The sequence below is a fragment of the Mauremys mutica genome, chromosome 7 (assembly GCF_020497125.1).
Source record: "Mauremys mutica isolate MM-2020 ecotype Southern chromosome 7, ASM2049712v1, whole genome shotgun sequence".
Classification (NCBI taxonomy): Eukaryota; Metazoa; Chordata; order Testudines; family Geoemydidae; genus Mauremys; species Mauremys mutica.
Window position 1 is genome coordinate 123,622,358 of NC_059078.1, and position 24,524 is coordinate 123,646,881.

A 24,524-nucleotide genomic window follows, 5' to 3' on the forward strand; every position below is an offset into this window, starting at 1 on the left:
TGAACCACAAGCAGAGTGAAGTACCTCCCTTACTGCCCAGACTTAGGTACCAAAAGACATCTGCCATTGGCTAGCGTGGGCAGCTCCCTGGCTCGTGTGCTGGCTTTGTGCATCACAGTCTAAGGTACCTTTTCTCTACCTCTTCATTGTATAGGAGTTTAGGACCTAACTCAGGCTTTGTGGATCACAATCTTTTTCTTGGTTAGAAGTTAGCATCAGAATACCTAAGTGCCTTTGTGGAGCCCATGCCAGGTGACTTACCCAAGGACATTTAGAACACCTGTGGGAGAGCAAAAAGTTGAACCCAGATCTCCTACCTCTTCAGCTAATTGTCTAACCAATGAGGCATCCTCTTTCTCAGTCTTAGCCTCAGCTCCCAGGTCTGCACCAGAAGGGGATTTCCTTAGCAGGTGGTGGTGCTGCTGCTGCTAAGAAACAGCACTGACCACCCATTGGTAGACCCTATCTTCTCCCCCATCCCCCCGGGCAGCAACTGTGCTCAAAACTCCTTGGCACACTCATTCTTTGGGGTGTGCTGCAGCCCAGCAATCTCCTTGAAAAGCTGAATATGTTTGCTGACTCCAGCTGCTCAGGCATGGTCTCTGTCTTCGCTCCAGCAAACTCCCCTCACATGTCCTGGAGCCAGCTTGTTGTATAATGACTCCCATGAGGAGATTTATAAAATAAGAAAGCCTGAAGTTCCAAATTGGTTAAGTAACTAAATGTTTGAACTAAAAATACTGCTGACTGGAAGAAATGAGTAGCTCAGCTGTTGGTTTTTGTTTTAAAAAAAAAAACTACCTTAGAACAATTTCCCTGGGGAGAAACAAATTCTAACTTTTGCTGTACAAAATACTCTGCATTTTTTTTCAGAGCACTAGGAATAGACAGTTGTGAACTTTGCGAGATGCAGGAAGAAATTGGAAACAGCCAGATGCTTTTCAAACCTGCACTGGATCCCTACTTCTGAGGTGGTCAAGCGTGCATGGGAGGTAAAATTGAAATTTATTTCACAGGAGCCCAACTGGAAATAAAGCACCCAACTCCCACTCAATTTCAGTAGGTTTAGGGCAACTAATTTCTAGAGGAGTCTTTGAAAATTCTGACCTTAATATACAAACTTGAGCCCCTCATGCGCATACCTGACACTTACTTAATTTAGGTTTCAGAGTAGCAGCCGTGTTAGTCTGTATCCGAAGAAGTGAGCTTTAGCTCACGAAAGCTCATGCTAAAATAAATTTGTTAGTCTTTAAGGTGCCACAAGTACTCCTGTTTTTTTTACTTAATTTAGTAAAGTTTGGACACTAAATGCGAAATCCTGCCCCCCACTGAAGTCAGTGGCAATTGGGCTTGTCTTCATTGCAAAGTTTAACTCAAGTGTTGCCCCTAACTCAGATCCTGTCTGCACACAAAAGCCCTTAACTCAACTGCATTGGTGCTTTTAACTTGAGTTGGCTGGCCCATCAGAAGGTATAGGCTACAACTGGAGTTAGTACAACTCAGCAGCAGCTGCTAACACACATGGCCATTCTGCAGTGTAGACTTAGGCCTCTGCTGCCTTCCCATAATTCCCCCTACCTGCACCCACCCCACCCCGCACCCCATTGTGCCAAGAAAGAACACAACTCATGGTGAAGAAACTCCTAGTGCAACTTAGCTTATTGTGGTGCAAATATCATAGAATACGCCCCCAGAGGCCTTACTGCCACACAGCAGTGAGTGCAGTGCCAGGATGGACACAGCAGCTCAAGTATAGATTTGCAGTATGGTTATTCTCATTCAAGCGAGACTAACTCAAGAGAAATAACAAAGTGTAGGTAACCTGAGTTACTTCTCCGGTGAAGCAGCCCCTGTGCCTTTGGCAACCATCCAGCCTTTGGATCATTCAGGTGGTTGGATGTTGTGAAGGCCAAGACTATAACAGTTTGAAAAAGAACTAGAGAAGTTCATGGAGGATAGGTCCATCCATGGCTATTAGCCAGGATGGGCAGGGATGGTGTCCCTAGCCTCTGTTTGCCAGAAGCTGGGAATGGACAACAGGGGATGGATAACTTGATGATTACCTGTTCTGTTCATTCCCTCTGGGGCACCTGGCATTGGCCACTGTCAGAAGACAGGATACTGGGCTAGATGGACCTTTGGTCTGACCCAGTATGGCCGTTCTTATGGATATGGGGAACATAAAGAGGAGTCAGCAATTATACCAGTTCACATGCTGAAATAACATAGAAACTTTGATGGCAGATAAAGCTTCCATCAGGGACATCAAAAATTTCACCTTGAGCCTCACCATACAATAAACTGAAGTCATCTTGGCCTGCAGTAGCATGTAGTTCAAGTCACTTACAGTTTGAACACCATCAGTTATTTAGTCTCCCTAAATACCTTTTGGGGAGTATGTAAGAATGTTTTTTTTCCGGTTATTTTTAACAATTCAGTCTTGCACCCCAACCCTCTTCCAAAAGCTCAAGCAACTTTATTTTTCACAGCTGCTAGAGGAAAATATCCTTGGCCCCAAACAGCTGATATAGAAAGTTTTAATGGCTATTTAACATCATGTAACTCCCAGTTGCCAACCTGACGTGCACTGGGCAGGGCTGCTCTGAGATTGTTCCTGTGCCCCTGAGGGGGCATGACACACTGGCAGCTGCCCATGATCCCTGCTGTTATTCCCATGGGAGAGAGCTTTTATGTGGTGCCAGTCAGACATTCCCAGAATCTAAACTCACCTTCAGGGCCATTGAAGAGTTACCACATCATCATCTCAGGCTGATGTAATGTTCCAATGCTCACGTTGTAAGGGCCTCTCTATTCACAGCAGAGAATTTAGGACTTTCAATGGGTCATGCAATTAACGTACAAATGGACCCTGATCTTGTGTTCCAAGGTATCAACCCACTGACTTGTTAAGGGATCCAGGTTGGGTATGGCTCTGATTATAAGAGTTTGAACCACTATGACCTTGTGGTTATGCAGGCGTGATGTATAATCAGAGCTGTCTCCCCACAGCTAGCAGTGGCTAAATAATCTCTCTGCCTTAGCTGTTATGGGTAAGAAGCGAGAGCCAGTGCACTCCAAAGGTTTAAAATCTAAATAGAAATGGGAAAAGACTACAATGAAATCAGTAAATGAGGAGTGAAGTTGAGACATGCATCGTACCAGTGCCCCTGGTTTATCTTAGGGTAGGGATGGACCATATTCTTATTGACAACACTTTTCTGGTGGGGAGGATTAGGGTGCAGGTTTTGAGTACAGTAAGGAAGAAAGGGCAGAAGCATCTGGGTAACTACACAAAGTACGTACTTGTCCAAGACCCTAGGTGTGCATAGGTGCCAACTTTCCCTGGTGCCGGTGGGTGCTCACACCCCCCCAACCTCTTTCTCCACCCCTGCCCCGCCCCCTTTCCAATCCCTTCCCCAAATCCCTTCCCCGGCCCTGCCTCTTCCCCGAGCGTGCCTTGTTCCCCCTCCTCCCCCACCCCAGCTGCAAGAAACAGCTGTTTCGCGGCAAGCGCTGGGAGCTAGGGGGAAAAAGCGGGCACGCAGGGGAGGAGGTGGAGGTGAGCTGGGCGGGGGTGCGGGGATCTGCCAGTGGGTGCTGAGCACCCACCAATTTTTCCCCGTGGGTGCTTCCGGAGCACCCACGGAGTCGGCGCCTATGTAGGTGTGTACTCAGGGTGGCTAGCCTGTCCCAGAGCTCGTGCTGCTGTGGCTACACTCTAGCTTGCTCTGAGCTAGCGCGAATATGTCTCCTTGAGCTGGGAATCACACCTCCAGCTCCTTAGTGCCTGGCAAATCAGGGTGTGAAACTTCAGTGTGTTTCATGTACGGGGAGTTGGAAGATGGTTTTAAGAAGTGATGCCTTAACCATCAGTCCTTCCTTTCAGCTATTTTTTGATGTCCTGGCTCTTTTTGCTTCTTCCCCCCGACCCCCTGCATCTCATGGCTGAGCTCTGACCACAGCAGAGATGACTAATGAGACCTCCCCTTCAAATGCTTTGTTAGCCAGAGATTCTAGGAAATGCTGCCTCCTCCGCACTCACCTGGGGTGCATGCTTTTCCCCCCTTGGATCGTTCCCTGTTTCTATGAATGGATGGTGTTTTCCCTGAGCCTCATTTGTAGTAGGGGAGCTACAAGACAGTAGGACCTTGTGTTGTTATGTGAGTGTCTGTGTACCAGATTATACCTTGAGCTCTAGCGTCAGAAAATAAGTGACTACGAATGGCACAGGGGAAACTCAGTAGTTCAGGTGTGCACATGCAGTATCTGTTTTCATTTCATGTCCTGAACTGTTGGGCCGTGTTGCCCCGTTAAATAGCTGTCATGTTCCACCCCAGTGGTGGCTGCATCTCACTAGGTAACCAATTAAATGATTTCTATATATAAGATTAGTAAAGTGCTTCAGGAGGGAAAATGCTACCTAATTGCATACGGTTAAGCCATTTAGAAGAACCAGCAGCAGCTGCCAACCCACGTGTTTATAGTACCCCATCACAGCTGCATATTGGCAGTAGGGAAAGAAGCAGTTACATCTCGGTATATGAACAATGAGGTGGGGGGTAGTGGGCAAAATATACATCAACCCAACCTACCCTAGGATTGTGGAACGATTAAGTCTCCCCAGCGAAGCCACGACTCAGCCAGCCTGAATTATTTCACCACTTTGGTTCTGCCTAATGGGAGAGGTGCAGCAGGTCAAAAGCAGCTGCGGTGCCAGCTGAGTAAGTGGAACATTTATACAGGAGCCACAACAGTGCAGAGACGGGAGGGGTAGGACCAGCCGTTAAAATACCACTGTTCATACATGTCTCTGTTCACATCATGTCACACACAGCCTGGGCATGTTTGATTAGCAGGTATGGACACCATCAGACCTCCTAGCTCAGGGGTTCTCAAACTTTTGTACTGGTGACCCCTTTTGCATAGCAAGCCTCTGAGTGCGACCCCCCCCTTTATGCATTAAAAACACTTTTCTATCTATTTAACACCATTATAAATGCTGGAGGCAAAGCGGGGTTTGGGATGGCGGGTGACAGCTCACAATGCCCCATGTAATAACTTCGTGACCCCCTGAGGGGTCCCAAGCCCCAGTTTGAGAACCCCTGTGCTAGCAGTTAAGGGCACCAAAGGGGGGTCCACACTAACAACATGCATTAAGCAGACAGAGCAGGAGATGGTGATTTTTTTTTCCCCTTTTGCTTTTGAATTTACCCTATATCGGGTAGCAATACCCCAGCGCCAGCCCTGTTGGGTATTTGTCTGGAGTTCTCCTTAATGATGCTTATGTGGCCCCTTAACGGTAGCCCCAGCTACTCTGTGTTTCTTCTCAAGGCACAAGGAGGACACGTTCTTGTAAAGCCCTTTCAAAAGGGCTTTTGTAAATGATTCCTAAAAGGAAAGGTGTTTGGCTGCAGCCCTGGGAAGATGTTGGCATTCTGCTGATCTACACATCAACATATCCAACGGTAAAGACAGTCTCTCTGAATTGATCTCCCAGTGCTGCCACCCATTACTTACCCATGCCTCACCCCTCGCTTCATTACAGTGGGCCTTAAAATAAAACAAGGGTTTGTCCCTGAACTCTATGGGCCAAATTCTGCTCTGTTGCACCAGTGCCGCTCCAACAGCTTCACTGGCGTGGTATGGATGTAATGGGAACTGAGAGCAGAACCTGGCCCTATGGTACTTGTCTTGCTAACTTTCGGTACCATCCTGCCCTAAGCTTTCCATCACTCCTACCATGTTGTGCACAAAACAGTCTCTCCTTTTGCCTGCATCTTTCTGCCTCTATCAAGCGCAATCGCACACTCTGGCTGCCTGAGTTGAACTACTGTAAATTGGAGGAAAACTAAGGCTTGGTCTATACTTTAAAATTTGGTTGAAATAGCTGTGTTGTTCCGGGGTGTGCTGCCCTAACCTCCAGTGTAGATACAGCTATGTCAACTATTTGATGTGTGTGGGGAGGTGGTATTCCTACACCAATGGAAAAACCCTTTCCGTCCCTGTAGGGCGATGCCAGCACTATTGAGTTTATGCCAACATTGCTACACTGCTATAGCTATGCCCAGGATGGCCTCCAGAATGTAGACACAGCCTAAGAATAAGGCCTGGTCTCCACTGAAATTTAGATTGGCATAACTACACTACACCCCTGAGCACCATAGCTATGCTGACCTAACCCCTGCTGTAGATGTGGCTAGGCTGATGGAAGAAAACACCCTTCTGTCGCTGTAGGGTATGTCTACACTATGAGGTCACAGCGGCATAGTGCCGCCGTAGTGCCCATAATGTAGATAAGGCCTAAGTGACAGAGGTGCTAATCCTCTTGGTTATATCCCCCACCTTGCCTTCCTCGGTTCACTACAGCTCTTTAAACTGCCCTTTGGTAAGGAGTTTGCATTCTCCGCTGCTAATTTCAGCCAACCTGGAGCCAGGCATCCTTTGTGCCACTCGAGTGAAGAGAGAGGCTCAGTCTCTTCCGTTTTACTGTTTCTTTCCTTTAGAAGTCTCAGCCACGTCTCTTGGTCACCACTGACATTCAGCAGTCTTTGCCTAAGGCCGCAATTCCTCTGCCAGCCATAATGGGTTCAGGACCCTAGCTGTCTGCCTGTGGATTTAGAGCAATGGATGATGTTTAATAGTAAATTATAGGGCAGTATATTTCATTTATTTTGTATTGAACCAGCATATTTATAATGGTACATCACAGAGCCAGGAAACTAAAATGCAGAGAGTGTCTCTCTGTTCAAATAACACAACTGAACCTCTTAGTTACTGGTATCTGGCCTTAATCACTTGAATTTTTGCATACTGGTCTCTGGTAGAGCCCTTAACCCACTGGGATAGCTTCCTGATGCAGCACCTAATATTATTTCCCAGCAGCAGGCTGGAGGCAGTCATGTCACATTCCCAGTATGCTTATGTCAGTGCAAACCTGTTCCCAACCTGCTTTAATAATAGTTTTAAGAAGCCTGAAGGCTCATACTTGAGCAACGTTGAATATTAACAAATTAAATAGTTTTTCCTTCACTTAAACTATTCCTAAAGCCAGCTGGAAACTCTCCACCGGGCTTTCCCCAGGCCCCGTTCATCAACGGACTTGTGCATTGGCAAGATGGATACTGGCTGTACCAGCCTCCAAACACCACTTGCCTGTAATCAAAAAGTATGGATCTATTTTCTTATGTGACTATAAAAGTGGCAGCTTTGTACTCACTCAGTCCATTCCCTCTGTGTATGCAGTCCTAGCTGCTTACTGTAGTAACTACAATACAGCTCCAATTCTGCTATCACATGATGATTATTTGGGCACAGTAGTGCCTAACTGCCCTAGTCATGGAGCAAGACCCCACAGTGCTGGTGTCCTCACAGCATCCCCCTCGAGCCAATGGTGCTCCACACATCTGATGGCAAAACTGGCACCTACATTTTATGCCTATTATGCTGGTGGCGCTAATGCAGCTCTGGGAGAGGAAGCTGGATTCTGTTCAGGCTTGCCCATTGCCAACAGAATTGTTACATAGACTCTGCAGCTGGAACCTATCATTGGTAATGTTTTAACCCAGCTTGACTCTCAGAGCCCAGGCCACATACAAAAATAATTCAGCTGTATACCTAATCACGGCTACCAGTTTTCAGAACAGAACTGGACTTCCAGTAAAATGGATGGTGCTGTTTGTTCACAATGAAAAGAACTTGCCCTGTGAGCTTTCCATGCTGCCATTCTCAGCAAAAAAGCTGAGCACCCTACACTTTTACCCGAGCAGGGAGAGGCTAGATCCATAACTGGATGGAAAGCTTCTGACAAATTAATCAATGCAACGGGAAGTGGCAAGGGTAATTTAAGCTGTGGCATGCTTCCTTCTGAATCAGCACTGAACCAAAGCCACAGCATAGCATGGGGGCAATTTGCTGTTACAGATACAATTGCTCAGGTGAGACATGATAGGGATCCGGGGTACTTGTGGTCGTTCAAGATGATATTGTCTCATTTTTAAGTGCGTTAACCCTAATGGGCAGGCTGCTCAAACTCCCAACTCATGCAATGACATTGTTTCTCTAATTGCCCCCTGCAGTTGGAGAGGGTATTCTCTACTTCCATTCCTAAACTGTAACGTGTAGTGTTTCTTGATCTATGAAACAGCTTTGTTCACTATATTTCATGAGGGCTTTGCCTGCTTTAAAGTGACTCAAGCAATGGGCTTTCCGATGCACTAGGTCTGTCTTTGCTATGACAATGCATCCACAAAGTCATACTAAAGCCCAGTGAGAGTCCCTTACAAGTTCAAACTACAACACAGCAAAGATTAAAGTTGTTGCATCTGAGCACCTTTATATTCCTACTATAGACGTACACACACAAACAGTGAAGAGGGTGGAGTGGGGAAGAAAAAGGGGAAAGTGATGTTTTACTCAGGGTCCTTTTATAATCCAAGAATTGATGGATTGTCAGCTAAAAGGATCAGCAGCGATGTTGTTCACACTGACACTTAAGATGCCATTGTTAAGTTTCAGGGTTAACATCGCAATGAAAGAAACGAGGCCATTCACAAAGCTCTTTCCAGACTGTAAGATAGCCCTCTGTCTCCTTCTCTTTGCAAACACAGGTTCTGAAATACAGATTCAAGTGCCCAAATCACTAGCCTGATTTTCAGAGGTGCAGTGTTGCACCTCTCACGGATTTAACATATTAAGTATACAATGACTTCAATGGGAGCTGCCTCTGAAAAAAGTCAGGCCACTAAAATGCCTAAATATGTATTTAGGTGCCTAACCTGAGGCATCCAAGTTGGAAAATTTTGGTCTGCACAAATTCTGCATTAATAATCTGGATGATAGGATTAATTGCACCCTCAGCAAATTCACGGATGACACTAAACTGGAGGGAGAGGTAGATATGCTGGCGGGTAGGGATAGGGTCCAGAGTGGCCTAGACAGATTGGAGGATGGGGCCAAAAGAAATCTGATGAGGTTCAACAAGGACAAGTGCAGAGTCCTGCACTTCGGATGGAAGAATCCCATGCACAGTTACAGGCTGGGGACCGACTGGCTAAGCAGCAGTTCTGCAGGAAAAGGACCTGGGGATTAAAGTGGATGAGAAGCTGGATATGAGTCAACAGTGTGCCCTTGTTGCCAAGAAGGCTAGTGGCATATTGGGCTGCATTAGTAAGAGCATTGCCAGCAGATCGAGAGAAGTGATTATTCCCCTCTATTCGGCACTGGTGAGGCCACATCTGGAGTATTGCATCCAATTTTGGGCTCCCCACTACAGAAAGGATTTGGACACATTGGAGAGAGTCCAGCAGAGGGCAATGAAAATGATTTGGTGGCTGGGTCACATGACTTATGAGGAGAGGCTGAGGGAACTGGGCTTATTTAGTCTGCAGAAGAAAAGAGTGAGGGGGGGATTTGATAGCAATCTTCAACTACCTGAAGCAGGGTTCTAAAGAGCATGGAGCTTTGCTGTTCTCAGTGGTACTAGATGACAGAACAAGGAGTAATGGTCTCAAGTTGCTGTTGGGGAGGTCTAGCTTGGATATTAGGATACACTATTTCCCTAGGAGGGTGGTGAAGCACTGGAATGGGGTTCCCTAGGGAGATGGTGGAATCTCCATCCTTAGAGGTTTTTAAGGCCCTGCTTGACAAAGCCCTGGCTGGGATGATTTAGTTGGGATTGGTCCTGCTTTGAGCAGGGGGTTGGACTAGATGACCTGAGGTCTCTTCCAACCCTAATCTTCTATGAATCCCCAGGGCCACCAGCAAAGGGCTAGACAGGCATATGAGCCAAGTGTGAGTTCAATCAGATCCCTGCGTGGTTCAGTGATTTATTCCATTTTGTCTTCCCTAGGCTGGATTCTTGTGCTTTATTTCTTCCCCAAAACCTTTAACAAGTTGTACTGAGAACAGCAGCAGCAGAGCTGAGGCTTATCTTCACTGCAGTTAGCTCAAGTCCCATCCGCACACAAAATCCCTGGAGTGTGGTGGTGCTTTTAGACACAGCCACAGACTCCAGTATGCGCTAAGGAGCTAAGGCTTAGCAGGCTCTCTCTAGCATATGCTCAACCCTTCTCACAACTTCCTAGGGCATGAGACAAAGGAGATTTTACAAGGCTAAAAAACCGCAACCCTGCAATTAACAGTTAGGCTAAATTCAAGGCCTTTAGTTTGCAAGAGTTAATTCTTAAGTTGGAGAATACCCTGACCAGTTTTTAACAGGAGTGGGTGTTTGAGAGGTGGGGGAAAGTTATTTGGACAACTAGCCTGGCTGAGATGCTCCACGTTTGGCACCAAGATACTTGAGGTCAGAAGCAGAGTAGCAGGCATGGCCTGTTCCCAGAGTGGCTGCAGCCATCAGTTTCTCGGATGTCATGCTTACTTTGGAAACCCAGCATTTTCCACTTACAGGCACCAGTGTGGTAGTTGAGAAGTTCTGTGTAAGCAGAAAGCTGCCCTGAACAGAAAGGAAAATGGGGCTCTAATTGCAGGGCTTGCTAAGTGTCTGTTTGATTAGGACTGTGAGCTCTCTCAAAAGCTGTTACAGAGGGGACTATACAGTGGATTAGGCAGCACTTTCAAGGCACCACAAGCTGTGTTTAAAAAACATGCAGATTAAAAGAGAAAAAGAAGAAAAAACCACCTCATATTTCTGATCTAGCTAAGAGTTGATAGTGGCATAAATAACCCATGCAATGTAGGTACACAGCAGTACAGTCATACATCTGCCAAACTCTGAGGGGACAGAGGTGCATGGGGGAGAGAGAGAGAGAGAGAGAATGACTGTGTGTGTGTTGCATGAAACTACTTACAGAAGGGCCTATGGCTTCCTACTCCCACCACACCCTTCTGCACAGCACATCCACTTACCCCCCTGTCACTTTTCCCATCACCTCTTGCTCTGGCCCAAAAGGTGAAAAGTTGCTCTACGTCACGGTAGAGTACACTAGGAAAAGGCAGTAAGACTTCTTCCCTGAAGCAGCCCTAAGACATCCTGTGTGTGGGATTCCAGCACAATAATGATTCACTTTAAACACCAGAACAGTTCACAGCCATGTGGTGGAGACAGAAACTGTCCTATACCTCTGACTGATTGTCCCACTGCTTTTGGATCTCTAAAAATTTGATATGCTTTTTTCTTGGCTTAATCACGCTAGTTTGTTTTATGTAATTCAGTTTGGAGTTTGCATGGGTAAAGTTGATCTTACAAAGAAGATGCATTTTAACAACACCAGCTGAAGGGGGTGTAGTTTGGAGGAAGGGATGTTGCAACGTAGAGGATCACAGAAGCTAGAGATAGGAAATCTGCCCTATTATAATTTATTTCAATGGAAGTACAGCATATAGCTTCCCTCCTAGAAGACATCTGCTACTAGTTATGCCTGCAGAGGGGCCTTCTGGGAACCTCTCTAGGGTAGAAGAGCTAACACTGTTTGTGTTTAACCTTCAGGAGTTTGAGCTTTGGTGAGGAGATGGGAGTAGCATTGGTTTTCTACCTACTTATTTATAAAGGCACTAGATTTGGGTCCCAAGAGTGCCAGAATTCTAATTGGCCCTGTCCTTGGACTACCACTCATTTAGTTCTCAGCACCTCCATTTCCTCTAGCTGAGAAATGGGGATAACTTGCCTCTCCCACCAATGGTGGAAATTACAGCCATAAAGCTCTCTGCAGATGCAAAACTCTACAGCTGCTAGTGCAATATAACGCACAACAGCAGCTGCACTGGAACCAGTGGCTAGGATTTGTCTGGTTACAAGCAAGTCACTGCAGTAAGGAAGTTGAGTTGCTTGGAAATCCAAGACTGGTTCCTCTCCAACACACACCTCGGGAATGTGATTAATTGTTTTTGATTACAAACTTCACTAGGGAGTGTCAAAGCAGACTGCCAGGGAGCTTGGGCAAGTGGTGCTATTCCCCTCCAGCCGCACATAGTGACAAAGGGATCAGGGCCTAAAAGGTAGCAACTTAGCTGGTAGTCTAAAGGAACAGCTCACTGCAATTCATTCATCCAGCTTTTCTGAAAGTAATAGTAAAAATCCAGGATAGTGGAGCACAAGAGGGTAGTTAAGAAAGTGTCTTTGGTGTCTGCTGGGCACTGGGCTGTTTTCTCCAAATGAAAGCTACTGGTATTGGCACCCTGCTGGTGCACCTAGTCCACAGCCTGGGGAAACCCTCAAGGTGGGTTTAATGGTACATGTATTGTGAAGCACTGTTCTATTTAAACTAGCAGCAGGGAATGTCAGCTCATTCACTCCTTCCATATTGACAGGAAGTTAGAATGAAGCAGAGGCCCACAGGCAGAATCAGCCCTGCTCAGTTCACTGGACTTCACCTCCAGCCTGATTGGTGAATGTGCACTCTTGAACTCGAGACAAACCCAGAGCACATCATGGGCACAGTTTGGGCTCCCTGACTGCTACCATCGCCTGCACCAGGCCAGGCCTACCTGGCTGCTGAGGTTAAGAGGCCTAAAACAAAGTGAAAGAACACTGCAAAACAACATGGAGCAAGGGTTAGAGCCCTGGGAGGGGTCTAGACATCCCAAGACAACGTTACCCAAATTAAAAACTGTAGCTGTATTTTCTCTTCCACTATTACCTTCTTGAGGGTGGAGTCACACACTCCAAAACACTCACATACTCCTCTGTGATACTTAGACTATGAAACCTCGTAGCCTTTAGACTTGGACACCTGCATCGTGAGTGCAAACTGCAGTGTCCATAGAGAGCAACTTGCTTTGGGCAGCTGATCCCAAATCATTCCCTGATATATCACTCTTCTGTTGTCTTTGTCATGGAAGAGGGGCTTCAGAAAACAGACACCTGAAGCACTGATGTCATATCCGTCTAGTTCTGAGGATGCAGCATTCAGCCAAAAGGAGATTTATTCCTTTATTGTTCAAATACCAGAATCACAAAAAAAAAAATCAAACCATAAAGCAACCAAACAGGCATCACTCTCTACAAGCAAACAGGACAAAGAGTGAAAGGTTACATCTTTGGGCCGCATCGACTGATGCATATACAACTTCTAGTGACCGCCGATCTCCTGCCTGAGGCAGCACTCCCTCGTCCCACCAGGAAGGGTGGGACTTCACAGGAGGTTTCTCACCCAGATTTAGTCCCATTTTAAAATGCAAGCATAGAACTGCACAATCCCAGCCAAATGCCGCGCACATGCTGCAGGTGCCCAGAGGAAACAGGAGCTACAGTTGTGACAGGTAGATGCCCACCCTCCTCTCACAGCCCATAGTCGCATGCCTCAGGACTGTTCTTTGCATACAGCTCAAAAAAGCCTTTGAGCATTTGCACATCGGTCATCGTAGCCTTGACAGCAGGATCCTTCTTCATGGCTTCCACCCATTGCCTGAGCTTTGGGGTGTGCTGCAGACAGCTATGGGAACAGGAAAGAAACTTTGTATGAGCAGGGGGGAAATTGGGAGGACATCAAGCAAGCTGAACCTTTAATGAGGTTCTGTTTTGCCTTCTCCCTCCCACAAGGTTAAATTCAAAAACAGAAGAAATAAGTTTCAGGCCACAGAGCAGAGAACGAGAGATGCCCTTCTACGTCTACGCTGCATTTCAACTCACACAGCCTTGCGTTTCCAAGCCTGGGTCTACAGACATGTGCTTGTGCTCTGGAGCTAAAAACAATTGTGTACGTGTCCAGGCTGGATCTCAGGTTCTGAAACCCACGCCCATCCCTGGGCTTCAGAGCCTGAGCCCCACCTGAACACAGATGTTTTTAGTGCCATAGCATAGGCTCAGCTTTGTAGACCCCTGCTCTGAGGCTTGCTGCCATGAATTTAAAATGCAGAGTAGACATGCCCTTTAAGGCTATCAGGTCTTCTTTATATAGCCGAGGGTGAATAGCCACTGCTTGTGGAAGCTCCAACTGTAAGAGATAAGCATAATCCTTGTGTGATGTACCTACCATCTTTTAGAAGTCTCATTATGCCCTCCCTCTCCCCAGAGAGCACGTGATCCTCCACTGACTGCAGCATTTGTTTTGCTGGAGTGGAAGATAGTCACACTGCATTGGGGGTGTGTATGCAGAGTCCTGCACTTAGGATGGAAGAATCCCATGCACTGCTACAGACTAGGGACCAAGCAGCTAGGCAGCAGTTCTGCAGAAAAGGACCTACGGGTTACAGTGGATGAGATGCTGGATATACGAGTCAGTGGGCCCTTGTTGCCAAGAAGGCTAACCGCATTTTGGGCTGTACAAGTAGGAGCATTGCCAGCAGATCAAGAGACGTGTTCATTCACTTCTATTCGGCATTGGTGAGGCCTCATCTGGAGTACTGTGTCCAGTTTTGGGCCCCACCCTACAAGAAGGGATGTGGAAAAATTGGAAAGAGTCTAGCAGAGGGCAACAAAAACAACTGGGAGCTGGAGCACATGACTTATGAGGAGAGGCTGAGGGAACTGGGATTATTTAGTCTGCAGAAGAGAAGGGGGTGGGGTGGGCTTGATAGCTGCTTTCAACTACTAGAAAGGGGGTTCCAAAGAGGATGGAGCTTGGCTGTTCTCAGTGATGGCAGATGACAGAACAAGGAGTAATGGTCTCAAGTTGCAGTGGGGGAAGTTTAGGGAAAACTTTTTCACTAGTAGGGTGGTGAAGCACTGGAATGGGTTACCTAGGGAGGTGGTGGAATCGCCTTCCTTAGAGGTTTTTAAGGTCAGGCTTGACAAAGCCCTAGCTGGGATGATTTAATTGGGGATTGGCCCTGCTTTGAGCAGAGGGTTGGACTAGATGACCTCCTGAGGTCTTTCCTACCCTGCTAGTCTACGATTCTGAGATAGACAGACAGACTTACTAGGGCTATAGGCCAGTGCCTGTGCTTTGCCTTCTCTCCGAGGGCCACGAAGAGCGTATTGTCAGCAGTTCCAAGTTACCACACAGCTCTCTCTAAGCAAGGAGATTTATTCTTAAGGTAAAGCATTACCGGGGGCAGGGACCACAAACACTGAACAGACATCCCAGGCATTACCCATCAGTCCAAGGGGCCCTAACAAGCCAAAGTCTTTCCAACCCTTCCACAAGAGTTGGGCCCCCCTGGAGGAGAAGGTCTTGTCCATTTGCTGGATCAGAAAGAATGCTCCAAGTCAGTTTAAACAGCCTTTTGATATCAAATCTCCCTTTCTTTGCCCATTGATCTCATCAAAACCCACTTTCAACCAGTATATGCAAGCCTCCCACTGGGTGATATCACTTTGTAGGTGGGAAACACCTCTGTGCTTCACTTTTAATCACACCCCTCCCCCACACACCCCATTTCTGGAGGAGCTGTGATGACCCTCTCTCCTGGGGTTGTATACAATCCCTGACACACGAGGATACACTGGGGTCCCTAAAGACATGGCATGGGATGGGATTGCAAGATCAGTCACAACCACGTGGCTTGAAATCCACATACTGGTAGCCACCACTCAGCTCTACTACAGGAGAACTAGCACAACTGGCATTTTTAGCTTTCTTCCTGTCCCCCCCGCCCCCCGCCCTTCCCTGCCCCCTCCCGTGACCTTCCTGAGTATTCTGCACATTAGTTTGCAATTTGGTCGTCAGCTACTATTAAAAATCTAATAGTTCCTCTGCACAACATCTCCATCTGACAGTGAGCTTAGCTCTTATGGTCTATTTTTTCTTTTTTTCCTGGGAGAGCCCCTCTCCCTAAAACTGGAATAAGGCAATAACGCCACTAACACGTCTCCTCTTGATCTGCACAGCCCAAGTGATAGCACAGGAGAAGCTAAGCTGCTTGGTGGCTTTGGCCCTTGCTTTCGGTGCCTGAGGTAATGAGTTCAGACCCTATGGTCTCCTTGCATCTTTTTTTTGGGGGTGGGTGGGGGGGGGGGGGGAAGCCTGGAACTCAGGAGACCTGGGTTCAAGTCCCTGCTCTACCACTCTCTGGGGAAGTCACTCCGCTCCCTATACGTAAAATGGGCATCACAGAACTTCCCTACCTCACAGGAGTGTTGTGAGGATAAATAAAGTTGTGAGGTGCTCAGATACTGTGGTAATGGGTGTCCTACAAACACTTAAGATAGAGGCAGGTTCTCTTTGTGAGGCTAATTCCATCACTAGCAGGTCTTAACTTTGGGAGAGCTGGTTTCAATAGGGTAAGGTGCCTTCTGGAACTATTTTTAATTCAGTCTATACAGTGCTACACAATGGAGTCCTGGTCCATTACAAGGGCTGTTAGGTGGTACTGAAATACAGCTAACCTCCATTGCACACACTTCCTTTCCCTCACTGTGGGGTCCTGTTCTTTTGTGCCGTGTAGCTTCACGTCTGAGTCCTATCCAGTGCACGGTTCCTACGCAGCGTGAAACTGGGCCGCTTGACTTGAGTGACAAACGGGATAATTAGCTCCCTTTTCTTGCCAATGTGTATTTGAGTTTGTTTTCATTTGTAGGGGCCAAAATCATGACGGGCTTTAAGCTTCAGTAAACAGTTTATACTTATACTTAAAGATCATTGCAATAAAATACCATGTGCATTAAAAAAAAAAAAAACCCTCCAAGTATAGCTCATTACCCTGCCCGGTTCATGTCTGGAGAATGTATTTACACATTCCATTCACACTCTAAGCAGGAGCGTTCCTGGCTGGGGTAATTTGGAGTTAATTAGAAGCTGTAATGCACCACTCAAAAATGTGTAAGATCCATAAAACATTCAAGCACTTACTCAGGCAATTGGAAGAATTCCAGACGTTCAAACCAAGGCCAGATCATGTAGTCAATCATGGACACAGAGTCCCCACCATAGAACACAGTCTTGCGACCGGCTAAAATCTGTGGAGGACAAGATGCAGCATTTCATATTAAAATGAAGTTACACGGAAAAGTCCTACAAAAATCCCAAAACTGTAAAGCAGGAGTCAGGGAGGAGATGGACAGGAGAGCGATTGCAGAAATGGCACCTCCTTACCTAAATTAAAACATTCTTAGTGGGCCAGTCACTCACTAACGCAGCTCCAATATCAGTTTGGATACTTCACATGCCGAAAGCTGGATTCTATTCTAGCTCAAATGCAAGAACAGTTGCACAATATGGATTGGCAATTACACACAAGCCATGAATAACAATCTTCTCAGGATCCAGGTGGCGATGCTGGCAGTTAGAGACCATTTTAACTTGTAAGCTGGCAATTCTGACGTGGAGGCATCAAGACAGATGTGGCAACCCAGGTGCGTTTTGACACTTTTTTTGTTAAACATTTCAGCTACACCATAAGACTGGTCAAACTAGGGCATAAAGATTTCAGCTGCATCTTTTTTTTAAACTGTATCCCCAAGTTGAGGTAGCTTTATGAATGCAATTCTACCATATCATGCTCATGCTAAGACCTGTGCCAGATTCCATCCTCAGACACAAGAGCAGAGCCCTCCAGCTCAGAAAAGATGGGAGATGAACTCTTCCTATGGCAAAACTAGTCTACACTCTACAGACTTCTAAAAACAAGTGTCGTGTAAACAGATTGGAATGTGCCTCTGTTGCTGCACCTGTAAACTGGCGACAACCCGCAATTTCAGTTGTGAGAGAAGAGGCTAACCTAGATGTTTGGAAAGCACGCTGCCATTCTGCAGGGCCTACTGTGGTAGGATCTTGAAGTATTTGACCTGCATTTGCAGTAAGGTCCCCAGCCCACCTATGCTTTATCCATATACAGATCTTATGTGAGACATTCTTATGAGTTTGGTTGAATGAGGAGTAGACAAAGCTCTTTGTTTCTACAGTGCTTAGCACAATGGGGTCCTGCTCCATGACTAGAACACCTACACGCGATGGTAGTACAAGTCATTATCAGAATCAGAGCCTATTCGGCCTTCCTCCTGAGACAGTACTCAGAGGGGCTTTTTCAGACACCTTAAAATGCCAGTTTCTCGTCCGTGTAAAGCAGACATTAAGAGTTGCGCTGGCATTTCCACTCCTCCTCCTCCCCACAGATAAGTGATCTATTAAAAGCCTCAAACCATCAATCAGCAAACATCTGAGGAGCTGCTTCAGTCACCAGGTGCCTGACAGAAAATAACCAGATGTTAATAGTTTCATAAAGATGTGACCATGGCTCCCTCTGGTGGGCAGCAGTGAGTAGGACACAGGATATTTCAATACATTTCATGCTTCTCTGGCTAACAGCTCTTGGAACAGGCTGAACGGATTTTGCATGGCTGGATCCTCATTATCTTCTCTAGCTCAGACTGGGATTTAAGCCACTGCAACAGAGAGAGGGGCTTCACATGACCTGCCAGTCCATATACATATAGAAAAATCCTTCAGGATCTCTCAAAGTCTTTTGTAGCAGCAGGCATCTTGCAGCAGGATTGCAAATGGGAGAGGAAAGGGAAGCTTAGTTCTTTATTTCTCAGTGCATTTCTCTTGCAAGAAGTCCCCTAGGAAGCAGTTGCCCACAAGAACCAGAAGTCGTCATCTGCCAGTACTTTAGCTCTTGACTCTGATCAGCTACACAAAGATGAAAGGCTTTAACTCGAGAGGAACTCTGTGTTTGAAGCCTTTGGTAGTGGGGTGTTAGTGTAGCTAACATGACAAGTTAGACCAGGGGTCGGGAACCTCTGGCATGCGGCTTGCCAGGGTAAGCACCATGGCAGGCCAGGCCAGTTAGTTTACCTGCCGCGTCTGCAGGTTCAGCCCATCGTGACTCCCACTGGCTGCGGTTCGCCGCTCCAGGCCAATGGGAGCTGCTGGAAGCCACGGCCAGCACGTCCCTCGGCTCACACCGTTTCCAGCAGCCCCCACTGGCCTGGAGTGGCGAACCGCGGCCAGTGGGAGCCGTGATCCACTGAAACTGCCAACGCAGCAGGTAAACAAACTGGTCTGGCCTACCTGGGTGCTCGCCCTGGCGGGCCGCAGGCCAGAAGTTGCCAACCCGAGTTAGACAGAGGTATCAGAGGGACAGGGATACTCGAGTGTCAGCTACGCCAAAGTAACTGGCTGAAGTTAGAGCCATCAGCAAAAGGGAAAGAGGAGATCACTGTAGCCAGAGCTATGAGAGGTTCCCAACAGGGGAGAAGTGTCCTGAATGCTGCGTCTTGCTCAAGGAGGACAGAGTATGATTTTTTGTTCTTGAACATGCAGTCATTTCATTGCCTCCTGATCAGATGACCAAGTAGTCTTTTGGTTGCTTTATTTCTAGAAGATCATGGCCCTCTGGCCAAAGAGGCAAAGGAGAATGTTCATTCAAACAACAACTATATTTTAAGGAGTCACACCGCAGATGGAGGGAAAGTATCAGCACATCTTATTCAGACAATGACTTGGCAGCCGCTAGGGTTAACAAAAAAACAGCACTTGAAGTAAAACTGAATTTAAATCTCTAATATAGATCCAAAAACACCTGTTGCAGCTCCCTGGATGTTGATGGAGGTACACGATTGTACTAGAACATGGCCCATAGCTGGATTTTTGCAGTCAGAGTCCCCCCCCGCTCACGCCAATGGCTCAATGGGTGATGTGGTGAAGCCAGTTTCGCAGCCAGCAGTATGCAAGGGAGCCATGTGGCCAGCATCACATCCAGCCACCTTTGACTGCCCTAACTTGATGAATCAAGTACCTGTTTTGCAGTGAGGTGAATTGGAGTGTGAGATCAAGAGAGATTTGGACTCACCAGCTTCAGGATTCGAGTGCCTTAATCCCTCCCCTGTAGGTGTGGTGGTTATATTCCACGGGAATGAGCAGGGAGAAAGGATAATAGCTAGTAGTAGGAGAGAGGGGGCCAGACACTAGAGAAGTAAACTAAGGGTTAACAACTTCACCCCACCCAACATTGTTGTACTGACCTTGGTAACAGCAAAGAAACCATAGTCAGTCAGATGGGCGTGGTGGTGGACATGCTTCTCTGGTATGTTATAACCTAACAACCCAGAGTCTGGATGCTCTTAGATCTTGCTGCTAGGACAGAAGGAGGTCTTGGAGGGTAGGGGTAGACCTAAAACAGCAGAGGTGGCTAGCGCTGACAAGGGTGTGGAGCAAAATCCTCTACAAAGTCCACTATGGAGTTCACAATTCAGCTCTTGTTTAAACTGTGCCATGCTTAGATGTTTTCTGTGCCATCCATCAGTGTGAGGGGGAAATAGACTACAGGACCACTCATTTTTCATAGTTAGAACTTCTGAAATAAGTCCTGCCTCCTCCCTTTCTCAAGGCTTTCCAAGTGAGACAGTCAGCCCAGTGCATGCGAGCAGAAGAGGACTCCCATTTCCCATAGGTTTGGTGGTTTTGTTTAATCCCAGAGAGGGCTCCGTTTCTTACCTTCTCAAATTCGCCAAGCTTCTCACTGAACTCTGCTTTCAGCACTGAACTGTCCTCCCCATTTTTAACTGCCAGGAGATGTTTGAAGGCTAGAGGTGGTAACTGAACAAACCAAACAAGATGTTACTGAGAGCTTGACCTCCTTGCGGAAAGGTTTTAATCTCACTAGTCACAAGGGATAGTCACAAGTCACTTCAGCCTAGATCCTTAAAAAGGTATCTGAAATCAATGGAAGTTAGGTGCCTAAATGCCTTTCAGGAACTGGGCTTTAGTGCTTAAATTTTGCTTAAAAACTACACACCACACCCAACCCACACTACACCAAGCCTAATAACAGAAGTGTTCTCATTATGTTTCAGAGAAAAATACAGGTTGCAAAGGAGAATTAAAATGCTAATACTGAAGGATAATAGTGCAGGAGAATCAGAAGAGGGAAACTCACTAGTCTTTCCATTGTTCAAGCTGCCTACAGTGCCAAAAAAACAGCACCAGCAATAAAAATGGTGAAATGCAAATTTTGACATTTTAAGGATGCTTTTGAAATGCCAATAAATGTTAATAGGAAAGGATATTAAGGGACAGTCAGATTTTAAACTTTTGTTTAACTAAATCTCTGACAGTCTAGGCCACTGATTTTATATCTCCAAGAACTTTGTAGTTTGCGCACCTGCCAGAGAAGTTAGGGGATTGGCGTGAGTTACAATACAAATATTAGCCAAGTTTATGGAGTTATTTTAAAGCTTTCAACAGTTTACAGACCCCATGCTTTGAAGAATTATTCTAGAGTTAAGGATTGGAGAATGGCACTGATGCAAGCATTCACCCAGTTTGCCTTAGTTGCTTAGGACTTGTCTATAATGGTATGGCAAAGCACACCACAGAGGTGTCATTTATAGAGCACTCCAATTGCCTCACGTAGACACTGCTGGTGCATTCCAAAAGGTCCCTCATTAATTTGAAACAGGACAATATTAATGCAAAGTAGGCACCTTTCAGAGCATGCCAGCAGGGTTTACATGACTGGCAGTTAGAACATAGCACATTAGAGCTCTTGGGGTGCCCCCCCCCAAAAAATACATAAAATAATAATAATAAAAAACCCCACCACACCTCTGGCACGCTTAGGTCTTGTCTACATGGTGTGGCAAAGGCTGATCTGCTAACCCCCTTAAACTGAATGACAGTTTCCTCATTCTGCACCCACAGACGTAAACGAGCTTAAAATCTGCTTTCACGTCACAGGTCCCTTTTTCCTTTCAAGTGCTGACAGAGATGCAGCCAGCTTAGCAAAATTTTGGATTAGTGAATGGTAAGTGGTTCTATTATATTTAAAAGAGTGAGTGATTTTACTAGGAGACAACATCCATCCTTAAGAAGTGTAAGGAAAGGTCTACAGTGCTGCGCACAATACTAGCGCTCCACTGAAGGAGGTGATCCTGATCACACTGTACCTTGGAGAATCTTTCCAGGAGCATCTTTTGATACGCTCGCTCATAAGGGTCAGCAGGTAGAAGCTTCTTCCCAGGATAGGCTTCATCCAAATACTCGCATGTGATTGGAGACTCATAGATCAGCTGACCCTTGCTGGTCTCCAGAATAGGTACCAAACCAAAGGGATTTTTCTCAAAGAGCCAGTCAGGTTTATTTTTCAAATTGACGTTGATTATTTCATGCCTGAAGAGTTTAAGACAGAGCAAGATCAGTTTTGTCAGCCTACTCCAGTAACTTCAAAGAAAGCAATAGTGTTTACCCCTAGCTAACCTAACAGGAGGATATTGAGATAAGGGGGGGAAAAAAAAAAAAAGAGCCAGGAAAACATCCCCATTGATTTACCACCTCTCTCCTTTCTTGAAGTCCTGTGGTACCATCAGGACTTCACTTTCCAGGGCTTCTAATATGGCATTTTGCATGCTAAGAATTGAGAGTCCTGCAGGGAAGAGAGGAAAATAAGAACTTCCTTTGAGTAGAGCTCATCTTATTTTCTTTCAGAAATACAAGGATAAAACAAATACCGACCCACCAAGCCCATCCCCGGCACAGCCCGACAAACAAGAGACTGAAGCCAGTTTGCTGTTGACCACAGCAAGGATGGGCAGGCATGCCAGAAATGCAAGAAGTTAGGACAGTAGCCCAAAGAATAGAATCACACTTAAGTCTTTCAGGACATACCATCACCCCTTCCCAGACACCCACTTTAGACTGCTGGGAGGGGAATTCAAGTCTCTGCCAGGCTGAACCCAGAGGTCTTTCAAGCTCCTGAAGCCTGAATGGAGTCCAGACACAGTCTTATCTCAGGGTCCCTAGGCACATTCTCAGGGCACAGATCTATCTGGTACCCCACTCCAAGTGCGGGGAAACCTGCTGTCCAACTGCCTAGTGCTCCTGGGCACAGCGCTGACACTTCAGAAGTACAGATTATACAAAAACAACATCCTAAGGCTCTGTCTACACTGCAGAGTTTTGTCACCAAAACAGTTATGCTGTTTAAATTAAACTGCTGTCGCATGTCCACACAACGCTCCTTGCGTCTGCAGAGTGCATCCACACTAGCAGCTCCTGCATCGACAGAGCAGTGCACTGTGGGTAGCTATCCCACTGTGCAACTGGCCGCAGGGTGCTTTGGGAAAGGTTTGCAATGCCTCATGGGGCAGTTACAGCATCACATGATGCAGGTTTGTCAATCCTATTGTTTCATGAGCCTTCTATTAGATCGCCACCAACAGGGATCAGCAACTTTTGGCATGCAGCCCATCAGGGAAATCTCTGGCGGGCCGGGCCGGGCCAGGCCAGTTTGTTTACCTACAGCGTCCGCTGGTTCGGCCAATTGCAGCTCCCACTGGCCGCAGTTCACCGTCCTAGGCCAATGGGGGCTGCGGGAAGGGCGGCCAGCACATCCCTTGGCCCGTACCACTTCCTGCAGCCCCCACTGGCCTGGGACAGTGAACCACGGCCAGTGGGAGCCACGATCGGCCGAACCGGCGGACGCTGCAAGTAAACAAACGGGCCCGGCTTGCCAGCAGCTTTCCCTGGTGGGCCGCATGCCAAAGATTGCCGATCCCTGGCCAACAACATTTCAACTGAAGTGTGGGGCAGGGGGTGAAGTGTGTGGGTCGGCATGCTGTCTTGCAAGTTCACATGGCCACTGGAAGCAACCAGTCCCGAGGCAGGGTGATGCCCCCAACATCAGGCCCCACCTCCCTCCCTGGCTCTGCACAGCAGTCTCACACATCTGTCCCTGCCTGCCTGCCTCTGTGTTCCTGGGGTGGGACAGCAGGAGCATTCCTGTTAATGATTTGCTCTTTGTTGCCCCAGCAGAGCGGCACTGCTCAGCTGCCAGAACAGAGCTTTGAAAGGGGAAGGGGGCATGCCTGCCGGGCTGCTGAGTTCAAAACAGTGAGCAGAATGGTCATGGGGGGCATTGGGGGATACCAGGGGAGGCCAGTTCTGGCAACATAACGAACAGCAGTGTCTACACTGGCCCTTTTTGTTTTAACTGTACCACAAAAAGCTTTATGCCTCTCATCGAGGTGGCTTTATTTTGTCATTGAAACTGAAGAATTTTGTCGACAAAAGTGGCTCTGCAGTGCCTACACCTCCACTGTTCTGCTGCTAAAAGCTGCCTTTTGGTGAAAAACCTGGCAGCATAGACAAGCCCTAAATGCAACATCCATCACTAGCTCACCACTTCCCTTGGAGGATCATCTATGTTCTGTTAGGCAGGATCCTCCACCTACTCGCCTACTCTGCCCCTGCAGCAACCTCTCTCATCTTAACGTGATGCAAAATGGCTCTCCTTCGTCTCTTACCAGCCCTCAGGAGTCCTTTTAAAGGCTTCAACTGGGGTCACCTGCTTCTTTTGTGCTGCCCTGGTAACTTTCCTTTACATTCCACCACCACCCCCTCCTGCCTTCATTCACATAAGAGGAAGAAGTGTCTTCTCCCAGCTACAGCAGATCCAGCCTGTAAGGTGTATTACTTTGAATAGGCCACAGAGTGCAGATCACTCACCATTGTCTCTGCTAGGCTGGAGTCATGACACAAGCCTGCTCACTCAGGGTGGAGCCGCATACATACAGGCTTTGCATGACAGCCATTTCATGGTATGATTTTATAAAATCATCCACAGTTCACAAGTGGCATAGGCAGAGTCCCATATTTATCACATCCACATAAGAAGCAGCCATTTTAAAGGCAGTTAAGCCCAGCCACAATACAGTTTCACTTCCGATTGAAAGTGCATGTGCTCTTGCAACA

General features: G+C 46.9%; 1 protein-coding gene and 1 long non-coding RNA gene across 2 annotated transcripts in view; one reads left to right on the top strand and one right to left on the bottom strand.

The window, feature by feature from the left end:
- The window catches only part of LOC123373945, a 23,764-nt gene extending 3,019 nt beyond the window's left edge, over positions 1-20,745 (top strand). Inside the window, exons 3-4 of the long non-coding RNA XR_006580946.1 lie at positions 874-992; positions 20,630-20,745. This is a non-coding gene — a long non-coding RNA (uncharacterized LOC123373945). The remainder of the gene's footprint in view (positions 1-873; positions 993-20,629) is intronic.
- The window catches only part of GSTO1 (glutathione S-transferase omega 1), a 16,010-nt gene continuing 4,359 nt past the window's right edge, over positions 12,874-24,524 (bottom strand). The window contains exons 3-6 of the mRNA XM_045023256.1: positions 21,722-21,944; positions 20,271-20,372; positions 16,686-16,792; positions 12,874-13,388 (exon numbers count right to left, since the gene is read on the bottom strand). Of these exons, the coding sequence (XP_044879191.1) occupies positions 13,235-13,388; positions 16,686-16,792; positions 20,271-20,372; positions 21,722-21,944 (586 nt within the window). The 3' untranslated portion in view covers positions 12,874-13,234. The remainder of the gene's footprint in view (positions 13,389-16,685; positions 16,793-20,270; positions 20,373-21,721; positions 21,945-24,524) is intronic.